The sequence below is a fragment of the Nyctereutes procyonoides genome, unplaced genomic scaffold (genome assembly GCF_905146905.1).
Source record: "Nyctereutes procyonoides isolate TBG_1078 unplaced genomic scaffold, NYPRO_anot_genome, whole genome shotgun sequence".
Taxonomy (NCBI): Eukaryota; Metazoa; Chordata; class Mammalia; order Carnivora; family Canidae; genus Nyctereutes; species Nyctereutes procyonoides.
Genome location: NW_026575036.1, coordinates 18,412,973 through 18,425,244, shown reverse-complemented (window position 1 = coordinate 18,425,244; position 12,272 = coordinate 18,412,973). Strand labels below are relative to the sequence as shown.

Here is a 12,272-nt window from a genome sequence, read left to right as displayed (position 1 = left end):
AGCAGTTTGGTGCCTGCCTTCAGCCCAGGGCGTGATCCTGGGGTCCCGGGATCGAGTTCCACCTCAGGTTCCCTGCACAGAGCCTGCTTCTCCCTCTGCCTGTGTCTCTGCCTCTCTCTCTCTCTGTGTGTCTCTCATGAATAAATAAATAAAATCTTTAAAAATTAATAAATAAAACAAGTACTATAAAAAATTTTTTAAATACCTAGGGAACATTTTTATTTTAAATAAAATTTTGGCACTGACTAGTTTCCTTTGATGCCATTTCTCCTTCTTTATCTCTTAATTCTTAACACTTGGAATTTCATGGTTTTGTTGTATCAAAATGAAAACATCAAAATAGTCTCTCTGCCTTGTTTAATTTTTTCACGAGTAGAGACTTGCAAGAATTATTTTGTGTGTTGGGGCACCTGGGTGGCTCAGTCAAGTGTATGCCTTTGGCTCAAGTCATGATCTCAGGGCCCTTGGATCAAGCCCCTCATGGGGCTCCATGCTCAGCACAGAGTCTGCTTCTCCCTCTCCTTCCTCTCTGCCCCCGCACGCACCTCTGCCCCACTCACACGTTTGCTCTTTCAAATAAATAAAATCTTTTTTTTTTAAAAGAATTATCTTGCTTGATAGATCTATTTTTATTTATTTATTTATTTAAATATTGTGAAAATATCTGGGATGCCTGGGTGGCTCAGTGGTTGAGTCTCTGCCATCAGCTCAGGTCATGATCCGGGGTCCTGGGATCAGTTCTGCATCAGGCTCCCCATAGGGAGCCTGCTTTTCCCTCTGCCTGTTCTCTGACTCTCTCTCTTTCTCTCTCTCTCATGAATAAATAAATAAAAATCTTAAAAAATAATATTATGAAAATATTGAGAAGACTGAAATGTAATCAAATAGCATGGCTGGTATCAAATTCTTTTGACTTTAAATACTTGTATATTCTCTCAGCGCTTCTATTTACTGCCTTTTTAGATTTGTTACTGATGTTGATTTCTCAGTGGTTGCATGTGGGATCTGACTTGCTGAGCAAGTCTTTATGATATTGAGAATGTATATGGTAGAGCTTGGAAACTGTAAACATTATTCAGATGGAATGAATTATTTTCATAACTTTTATTGTCACTTTACACTGTGATTGCAGAATGTTCACAATTTTCATAATGATGGGAGTAATTCCACTGGGAATTTCTCTTTTTTACAACTATTGTCAGAATTCAAAATCTTAAAATGTTTGGCATAATTTTTAGTGTAATCAGTAAAACACATCCTTGTGTTGCATAATTTATAAGTTTGGTTTACAACTTTTAAAAAGGAAAACCGTTTCTATTAACGTAAATGAGCGCATTGGCGTTAATGTTTTATGTAAGAAGATCATCATTAATTTAGAAAATAGAGGCCGTTAGTAAATCATTGAAATGCAAATGTATTTAAAACAGATTTTATTTTTGAAATGCTCTGAAAATGTTGATAAGTATTTGGAAACAGTAGATTGTAACTATAGAAATATCCTGCTTGATTGAACATTGCTTGGTTGCCCACTATCTGATTCAGATAAGCTAACGTGTTTTAGAATGGTTCAGAAGCTAGGCAAAGCCATGGTTCAGAAATGTGTCTTCAGGATTTGAATCCTGTCGGATTTCGTAAGTGATTCACCAGGAGTATTTTGCTTCCTTTGTTTTAAGGACAGCTTTAAAGTAGTCTTTGATTTAGCTACTGATATTTTCAGAAAAGAGGTGTCCTGTAAGAAACCGGTCTTCTTTAAATGTATCAAGGGTAAATCCCGTAGTGCATCAACAAATTTGCTTTATGGTTTTTTAGAACTAGTCTCCGGTTAATTCATTTAGAATAAAAATGATTCCTGTAGTGCATCAACAAATTTGCTTTACGGTTTTTTAGAACTGGTCTCCGGTTAATTCATTTAGAAAAATGAATCTGTGCCTAATCATATAGATTGTGCTAGAGACTTAGCTTACCAAAGATTACACTTTTGTAGAAACCACCAAACCATTCTCGTGTACATCATGTCAGTTTCTTATCTCCTTAAAAAAATGCCAAATAAATTGACACATTCTTCTTGTCTCTTCTTTAAAGAGATTCCTTCTGCCCAATTTCTGCCATTATATCACACTTCCCTTATCATAAGCAACACGTCTATTTATTCTCTTAAGTATGTAAATTTACAGTGTATGATGATGACTTCTGATTCACTACATGGACTTGGAACTTATCATTGAATTAGTGTGGTAGTCTTCATGAAACAAGCCATTGCCCCCTACTTGTGTACATTTCACTCTTCAAGCCTTCAACCTGCTATCCACTTGCTTGAGTATCTTTTGATTATACAAAGTTCAAAATAAATTTATCTGAACAGTCTTTGTATTGTGATCATTTGAACACTTTGCATGAATTCCCATGCTAACCTGATGCTATTACTCTAGCAACTTGTCATCTTTTTAGATTAACTGTTATTTTTCTACAGGAACAGTTCTGTTTCTCAAATAACTATTAACAACAATCGTTTTATTCTTTCCTCACAGGTACTACAGTGCAACCATTCTGCAGATGTCTGGTGTTGAAGATGATAGACTTGCAATATGGCTGGCTTCCGTTACAGCCTTCACAAATTTCATTTTCACACTTGTGGGAGTCTGGCTTGTTGAGAAAGTGGGCCGCAGGAAGCTTACCTTTGGGAGCTTAGCAGGTAGGTGACGGGATGAAGAACTCATTTTCTCTAATGATGACAAGCTCACCTTCCAAAATACAATACCAGTAGCAATTATGATATTGTTCTCTTAGCCAAATAATAGACTCCTTTTAGACAAAAAGTTTTTTAAAAGGAACTGAATGTTATGATATGTAACTAGAATGTAACTAGAAACTGGAATTTTAAGAACAATCTGAATCTACGGAGGGTGACATTCTAGTGCTGTTAATTTTGAGCTCTGCTTAAAGGTACAAAAGTGAAAAGAATAATTGGTTTTTGTTCTTCTTTGAAAAATTTGATCTTCATAAACTCGCTTTTTAACCTGTTTTATTTTTAAGTTTGGCATAATATGGAAGTAAATTTGGAGCATTTTTTTTAAAGCTCTTTGAATAGTAGAATATTAGAACTATTTAATTTCTTCAGAAAGCAGCAACAGACTCTTTGTAAAGTGTTTGAACCAGGCTCAGATTCTAAGGTAAATCCTAACTGGTTAAATGTGTTTTCTATAACAGCTAAATAAGACAAAACTTTTCTCACTTTCAAGTACTTTTTGTCTTTAAATTCTATACATTTTTCTGCTTCGCTTACAGAATGAAATCCATCTTTGCCATTGTCTTCACATGTTGCATCATACAATTTTCTTATCTCTTTCATATATATAGATTACTAATTATCAATTAGCTGGCTTCTAATAGCTCCTTTACAAGTTTAATTAGAATAAGAATACATTTTTCCATTAAAATGTAGAGTTTCCAGGCTAACAACTACATTCTCTTTTAACCAAATTATACCTTTAAACACTGATCTAATAGCACTGCTTCAGGCACTTGTCCCAGATTTTAATGAGAAAATGCAGTCTGAGTTCCAAAGTTATTAGGAACACATAGTCTCTCCTACCATTATCTCCATCAGGAGGAATAGAATGCTTCCACGCTCTGTTCTTGCCTAAGCAGTGGAAGGACTTAAGTCTGATAATGTAAGTTGAACTGAGAGGAGGGTGAGCAAAGATTGTCTGATTAAGAGGCAAAGGTAATTGTAACAGTCAAGGTACACAGGGAAGCAGGAGGGTAAGTGAGAAAATGTAAGGGACAAGGAGGCTAAAAACCATCCATTCATAAACTTGTTGAAGAAACTAGTAGTGTTTAGTCTGGAAGAAAGACTAAAGGGATACCCAGTATATACCTTATTCTAGCAGGTGGTAGATGTTATAAGGGTATAATTTTTTACTTAATATGGAAAATATATTCTTAATCAGAACTATCTCACTATAAATTGGTCTGTCTTATTAGGATGATAAACTCTCAATAGAAGGATACATGGCCATCAAGTGGTGATGTACCAAAAATAAATTCCTATAATTGGGTAGAAATTAGGTTTGTTGATTTCTAGAGGTTCAGGTCAACCTGAAGAAGAGGTAATAGCTGCTTTACAATTTTTTTAATGGATACCCACCCTTCGTTTTTAACAGGGCCTCTGTATATTGCAACTGTAAGAAGTCTATTTTTTTAAATAGAATTTCAGGTCTTCTTAAATTTGACATTTGGCTTTGGCATCTGAGGAAAACATTTTTTCTAGTAGCCCTTTATTTGTCATATTTCAATGAGACACTTTCTCATCAACTTCTGAAGGTTTTGAAGGCATTGTAGATCTAGAGCCATACTGCTTGGGTTTGAATTTTGTGACTTTGGGCAAGTTTCCAGTTTCTCATTAGTAAAAAGCAATTCAAGTCCCTACTACATAGGGTTATAAAGAGGACCGAACACATTTATACACATATGACATTTAAATCTCTTCCTGACATAGGTAGTAAGGTGCCTAGCTCATCTTAGCCATCACAGCATTATTCCTGACGGGGTGATTCTTTGTTGTTTTAACCATAATGTGAAATAAGCTTGAATAACTGGAATCCAGGAACTTTCCTGAACTCTCCTAGCTGATGTCCTGTTTCACCTCTCAATGTAGGTGTTCTGCTCCAAGAATTTCCAGAGCCCATCCCTGGCTATTAAGAGAAAGTATTAAGACAATTACCTGGAAGAACAGTACTGAGAGATGTTAGGGACTGCTTTTCATGAGCAACCCAGAGGCACTTTTCTTTCCTGCCGTTTTTTGCTTCCAGTCAAAACCACCAACACTCCACCTGTGCACACTACTAACACCATGCAGTGATTGCTCTTGCATGAGAGAGATCTTCCATCAAGTAGATACTTGAGCTCCTTGTTATATAGCCAATTAAAGTGATGATGTAGATATTACAGTGGTTTAAGAGGTAAAAGGCCTAGTTTCTTATCACAGGTCTCCTCTTCTACATGTACATATAGAGGTAAATAGAGCTCTTTATGCAGTTCTGGTTTTTAACTGATTTAATAGATGCCAGTAGACCACAATGACCAATGGAATTTTACACGTTCAGTCAAAAACATGCTGTTCAACAGCCTTGCTAGTGGATTAATATTACCCTTCCTTGGATGTTCGTTTCACTTTCTGATGCCAATTCGTTCTGGGTTAGTTATATATATTTATTTCAATATTTTGTTTTGGTTTTTGTAGCTATCAAAACTATGATAGTGCTAAGGATTAGGATACTGTTCTATTTAAAATTTCTTAAAAGCCTTTAATCCAGTTCTGTCCCTTTTCTTACATTTTTATTATGATTTATTTTATGATACTGGGTTAAATTACTGAGAAAAATCCTATCAAAATAATTTTTGAATAGGTATTCTTTAAAAATCACTACAAATAAACTATACTTACCTAGACCTGGACAAAAGGACTCTTTATACAAAGAAATGTAAAATATATAGTCCATGAATAATTTTAAATGGAGGACATTTTGTGGTGTTCTGACTTTTGATAATTTTTAAAGATTGATGTATTTATTTGACAGAGAGAACAGGAGGAAGGGCAGAGAATCTCAGACTCCTGGCTGAGCGAGGAGCCCAATGCCGGGCTTAATCCCATGACCCAGAGATGGTGACCTGAGCCAAAATCAAGAGTCAGATCCTTAACCAGCTGAGTTACCCCAGGTGCCCAAATGATTTTTGATATTTTTAAAGCTTGGCTCAGAGAACTGGTCTTTCTCATAAATATTACACATATAAAGACATATTAAACATATAATGATAATCTCTTGATACTTTTAATAGAAGAAAATCTGTATCTATATAGATTTATTATAACTAATCAGACAGCCAGAAATACAGTGTTAGTTGTCCTCAGATATCTTGATAGTAGAATATTTCTGAAAGTGTCACTCATACACTGTCTCAATCAAAATTACCAGAGGGTACTTATTTTGAAATATGTACTCATGGACCTTACCCAAATGTATTAACTTAGGATCTCTGAAGATGGGGTCTGGAGCATGTGAGTTTCAAACAGGTTCCCCAGCGGATACTTTTATACAATAGTGTGCTTTATTAGAGTCCTGGGAATAGGAATTAAAAATTTTCTAAGTATTTACTAATAATTTAGCACTGCACCAGGTAGTTAATAGTAACTTATTGAATTAGATGTTTTTTTAACATATTATTTATCCAACACACTTCACTTCTGTGAAGACCATCTTTATTAGGAAAATTATATCAGAATCCCAAAATGTCACAATATACTTAGTTAAGAAGAGACTCTTCGCTTAAAATATAAAGAATGTGCCTAAACTGCAGAAAGCACTGGGGAAGATTCAAGGCCTTCTTATATTGGACTCAAATTTGGTTGGAGTAATGATCAATCTGACAATAATTATAATAATTTGAATACTAACAAGTGGCTAATAAAATGTCTATAACTTGTTAAATGAAAGGAAATCGGTAATTCAAGTAGTTTTAAGCTTTAAAGGTATACGAGTATATAAGGATTAGGTGATCATTTTAAAATTTATTGCATAAATAAAGTCATTTAAGATACCATTTCCCTTCCTAAGGAGTTTATCATCTTAAAAGTTTATTTTACAAGTTATATTGGGGCACCTGAGTGGTGCAGTCAGTTAAGCGCCTCTTAGTTTCAGCTCAGGTCGTGATCTCGGGGTCATGAGATGGAGCCCCAAGTCAGCTTCCATGCTCAGTGAGGAGTCTGCTTAAGACTACCCACCCTGCTGCATCCTCTCATGCTCTCTCTCAAATAATAAATCTTTTTAAATACTTTTTTAAAGTTTAAAAGTTTATTTTACAAATTTTCATATGTCCCATATATGTGATCATATATGTATATATTTTATATATCATATCACACACATACACATCTATAAAATAAGCTATACCAAGACATATGTGATGCCCAATAATCTGGGGAGCTGTTTAAAACTCAGGTGCTGATCTGCATTTTCTGGATATGCTGATTCAGAGGTTTATGTACATCCCAAGCATTTGCTGCCAGTAGCAAATTAGGACTGAGAAACACTGCTATATATAATAAAGAATATAAAGGTATAATACTGACTTTTAAAGGATTGTCATCTAAAATGCATTGAAATAAAAATAAGTTTGTGCTTAAGAAGGGTTAAATCTTCAGCTTTTTAGGAATTTTGTGTACCTAGGAGGGTCGGTTCACCATATTTTGCAGGTAAACTGGACCTTTTTAGAGAGGGATGCAAGAGATACACTGTACGTGCTGCAGAACTCTCGGCTAGGATATGTACCATATTAACCCTATGACCTCAATTGGATAGTCTTAAGATTTGTTTTGTTTTTTTTTCCCAAAAATACTCAATATTACAAAAATCTCTGGCACTATGGTCCATTCATTCAGCTAGTACTTATGGGGATCTGCTGTATGCCAGGCATTAGAACTGGACATATGTGAGTATGTGCTAGTATACCATCTTAAAGTTTATTTATACTTTGTCATGGAGATAGGTTATTTAATAAGCATTATAAAAGAAATGTATCATGTGTCCTTCATATCTTACATTATCAACATTTCCAGATGGAAAATCTCTACCAATCTTCCCTGCCCCATAACAATGTGCCATGGAAGTAATTCGGGGAAATACTTTAAGGACCTGGGTTCTTTGATGGGCAGATTCACAGTAAAATTCAGGTTTGTTTTGTTTTGAAGAGGAATGATTTTCGTAATAGACCTAATATATCCACTCTCTTTCTCAAAGACCTCTTTTCAGTTTCCCAGTTCAGGGCTCTGATCATCCTTTCAGAAAAAAAAAAAAAAAATGCCTCTAACTATTCCTACTTCCGGCTTGAGTTTTAAGCCAGTAAGGGGCAAACAAACAGAGATTTTAGGTTCATGGCTTTTTTGACCCAGTGTGGCAAAAATAGACTTCTTATCTCCCCTTCAGGCCTCCCCTTCCTTCAACTTTTTTTCCTGGGATTTTGAAAGGTGATAGCTGCTGCTGCTGCTGCTACTTCTGCTATTTCTTATGACTATGATAGTACAATAGCATTTTGTAGCATTGCCAAAATCTTTCAAATACATTAGGATATTTAAACTTCACTGCAATTTGGCAAGGTGAGTATTTTCACTAAGCCCCATTTTATGGAAGACGAAATTGAACCTTGGAAAGGTCCTGTGCCTTGCCCAAGGTCACAGAAGTCAAGAAATGGCAGAATTGGAACTTATCCACAGCATTTAACTGGACACATCGCCCTCATCTTGAACACATACACCTCAGCCATTACACAATCCCATTGCACTTCCACAGTGCTTCCCAAAGTTCTTTTTTTATCCATTCATTTAATAATATTTTTGCTTGGGATGCCTGGGTGGCTCAGCGGTTGAGCATCTGCCTTCAGCTTAGGGCATGATCCCACTATCCGGGATCAAGTCCCACGTCAGGCTCCCTGCATGGAGCCTGCTTCTCCCTCTGCCTTTCTTTCTCTCTGTCTCTCTGTGTCTCTCTCTGTCTCTGAATAAATAAATAAAATCTTTTAAAAACATAAATCAGGGATCCCTGGGTGGCGCAGCGGTTTGGCGCCTGCCTTTGGCCCAGGGCACGATCCTGGAGACCCAGGATCGAATCCCACGTCGGGCTCCCGGTTCATGGAGCCTGCTTCTCCCTCTGCCTATGTCTCTGCCTCTCTCTCTCTCTCTCTCTCTGTGTGTGTGTGACTATCATAAATAAATAAAAATTAAAACAAATAAATAAAAATAAAATAACATAAATCATATTTTTGTTCATATCTTAAATGTACCTCCCAGTTCACTCAATAAAAACTTTATAACTATGGAAATGCCTTCCCTAAATTCCATATTTTAAACAGCTTGCCCTGTTCAAATTAATTGTACAAATTACTACAGTCAGATTTTCTTTATTCTTTCTTCCTGTATCCCTTTTTGTATATTTTCTCAATGGCTGGAACAATAGTCAGAAATTTGAAAACTTTCTTTTTTACTGTTAGGATGTCTCTCCGGGACTCAAAACTGAGCCTTTTAAGTGATATACTTAATCACTATTTCTACAACTTACAGATTCTGTTTCCAGATACCAATAGGAGGGACAAATGAATACATGTGCTGTATCATTTCTGGCACCTTCAAGTCACGAGAAACGAATGCTACTCCTCTTTAATAAATGTTCTCTCAGCTGCTTTTGAAATGTTCAGTTTGTTAGTTTTTAGTTTACTGATTTGGATTCCTTTTTTTTTTTTTTTCATTTTGTTTTTATTGAAGTTCGATTATCCAACATACAGTATAACACCCAGTGGTCATCCCATCAATTGCCCTCCTCAGTGCCCATCACCCAGTTACCCCAATCCCTCGCCCACTGATTTGGATTCTTAAACGGTGGGTGCCATTAGAACAATTTTTTTGGCAAAGTAAGTAAGTGATATGTTGCCTTTCAAATTTCTAACATCTTAGGCACCCAGTAATTCTGGTTGCATTAGTTGATTGTGAGACTGTTAACAATCCAAGGATTTTTGTTTTTTAAGAAAATCATTACCAGTCTACGGCTTGGCTTAGCAAATAAACTTTCTCTCTTGTCCTATTTCACAATGAATGTGCTGGTGAGTTTTTCTGATAATCTGTGTATACATCAGGAACATTTTTTTTTTTTTAACAATCCAGTGAAGATGTAGTTTTTCAGAGATGTGTCTTGCCAAACCCAGTCTGCTTTGAAAGAATGTTGCCAACTATTCTCTGATGTCAAACTTTTTTTTTTTTTTTTTTATAGGTACTACTGTAGCACTCCTTGTTCTTGCTTTGGGATTTCTGCTGTCAGCTCAGGTTTCACCACGCATCACTTTTAAACCAGTAGCTCCATCGGGTCAGAACACTTCTTGCACGAGATACAGGTGAGTTCTCATAACAGTCCCCTGCCTTAACCTAATTCTAGTAACTTTTTGTTTGCATTTAACTTTAAAATTTGAGAGATGAATTGCGGCTTGCTTGTGGTGGAAGGTAAGAGGATGGGAAAGGTGGTGAGGAAGACCCAGCAGGAAGAGGAACAGCATGTGCAAAGACACGAGGATAAAAGTGCTGGAGGAAAAGTATCAGACACACTACTGATGTTTTTCTAGAAATTAGAAGTTGGGATTGTTACAGAATCTAAGCAGGAATATTGTGGAACCGTTTTTAGATCATCTGTGTATGACTCAGTGGCATCTATTTTCCAGGTAAAATAAATTACTTTAATCAGTAATTAAACTTTTCTGGGATGTACATGTCTGATATAGAAGATTATCATCTGGACATTCTAACGGGCTTCACAAGTTCCACAGGTATCTTCTCATTCATGTAAGCAGAAAAGGAGATTTTTTTTCACTACTGGAGTTCTTTCAGAGCACTAGGAAATGGAAAGAGATGATGGAAGAGAGTGAAATACATTCTGACGGCCAATTGTAGGCGTGGGAACTCTGTTAAGCCTAATGGTATGCACACTGTATGATCAATTGGTTGGAGAAATGGATGGATGGATAGACAGATGGACTAAAGAATGCACAAATTAGTTACTTAGAAATTGAATAAACAGATCAGTTAATGTATCTGGTAGCAGAGTTCCAAAGCTTATAACTTTGTTTTAGTGGTTGAAAAGGCTAGCAGCCCCTTTAAAATATATGGATAAAACAAAACCTGGCATTATTTATTTATTTGGACAGCACACATGGGTTGGGGGGAGCAAGGAATAGGGGGAGAGAGAGAATCATAAGCAGGGTCCACACTGAGAGTGGAGCTCATCATAGGGCTTAATTTCACGACCCTGAGGTCATGACCTGAGTAGAAATCAAGAGTCAGAAACCTAAGTCACCTAGGTTCCTCATGCCCTAGCTTTGAAAACAAAAAATGAAAAAAAAAAAAAACCAATAAAAATAAAAACAAAAAATTATATTCTTCCAGCCTCAACTAGATGTACACAAGTCTTAAGTCAACGGGTAAATGATTTATTAATTTCTTAACTTTTAGTCATATACTCATATGAAATTAAAACATTACATTCATACACTAAATTCTACTTGGAATCCTTTTGGTTTCATGTTGAACAGGTTTTGAATTTATGGTGGTTTCTCATTACAACAGTGAGGAGGAATGTATATTGTTAGGCCTTTCTGGTCCCAAATTGTGATATTCACTTTGCTTTAGAAATAAATGCTTAGGGATCCCTGGGTGGCGCAGCGGTTTGGTGCCTGCCTTTGGCCCAGGGCGCGATCCTGGAGACCCGGGATCGAATCCCACGTCAGGCTCCCGGTGCATGGAGCCTGCTTCTCCCTCTGCCTGTGTCTCTGCCTCTCTCTCTCTCTCTCTCTCTCTCTGTGACTATCAGAAATAAATTAAAAAAAAAATTAAAAAAAAAGAAATAAATGCTTATATTCCTTCTTCCTCTTACTAATAAGTTTACTTATTTAAGGGCCCACTGATTTTTTAACAGTCTTTATCTTGTTGTAACGAAGACTTAAAGATGTCTTGATAAAGGAAGTTACTTTAGAATAGACTATTCTTCAGTGTAGTGATGTTTTCTTTCTTTGAACATCCCATATCAACTGCTAGTTGATAGAGCCATTACCAGAACTCTTCATGCTCTACTTTTGGTTTTTCTTGATGGATATTTAAAATGTTTTAACATAGTTACTTCTGACAAATTATTTTTAAAATTACTGTTGTTGAGCAAGAGTTCTAGAAAGGATATCTTTAGATACAGTAATTTAGATTAAGAATAAGACTAATAAATGCATGGTCAGGCCATCTAAAGGCAGGAAGCCAGAGTATGGAAAAAAGTTTTATGAATTTCTGATACAGGAAAAGAATGACAAACTTTTGAATTACTTTCAAAATAGGGTAGTTTTCTTGATACCAACTTTTAAAGTTTAAATAAAAATATTTATTGCCCTCGTATAGCTTACATGGCAGTTTATGATTATCAACCTGTTAATCTTTCTGATCTTTCTAGGTTGTCATTACCTAATATTTCAGTACCAAATTACTGAGCGGTGGGACAGCCTAATTTTATTTTCACCACAAAAATGGGCAACAGATAATGAAACAGAACCAATTTTAGATGTCCTTTGGGAGTCATTGAATATGAAAAACAGTTATATATGTTGTACCTTCTTTCAGAGTAACATATTAGGCTCTGTGGGAATTTGACATTATGTAAATATACTCTCAGTGATTTTGTAAAATATACCTGCATTCT

General features: G+C 35.9%; 1 protein-coding gene across 1 annotated transcript in view; it reads left to right on the top strand.

The window, feature by feature from the left end:
- Positions 1-12,272, top strand: part of SLC2A13 (solute carrier family 2 member 13) — a 372,286-nt gene that overhangs the window by 238,351 nt on the left and 121,663 nt on the right. The window contains exons 5-6 of the mRNA XM_055318501.1: positions 2,529-2,692; positions 9,816-9,936. Of these exons, the coding sequence (XP_055174476.1) occupies positions 2,529-2,692; positions 9,816-9,936 (285 nt within the window). The remainder of the gene's footprint in view (positions 1-2,528; positions 2,693-9,815; positions 9,937-12,272) is intronic.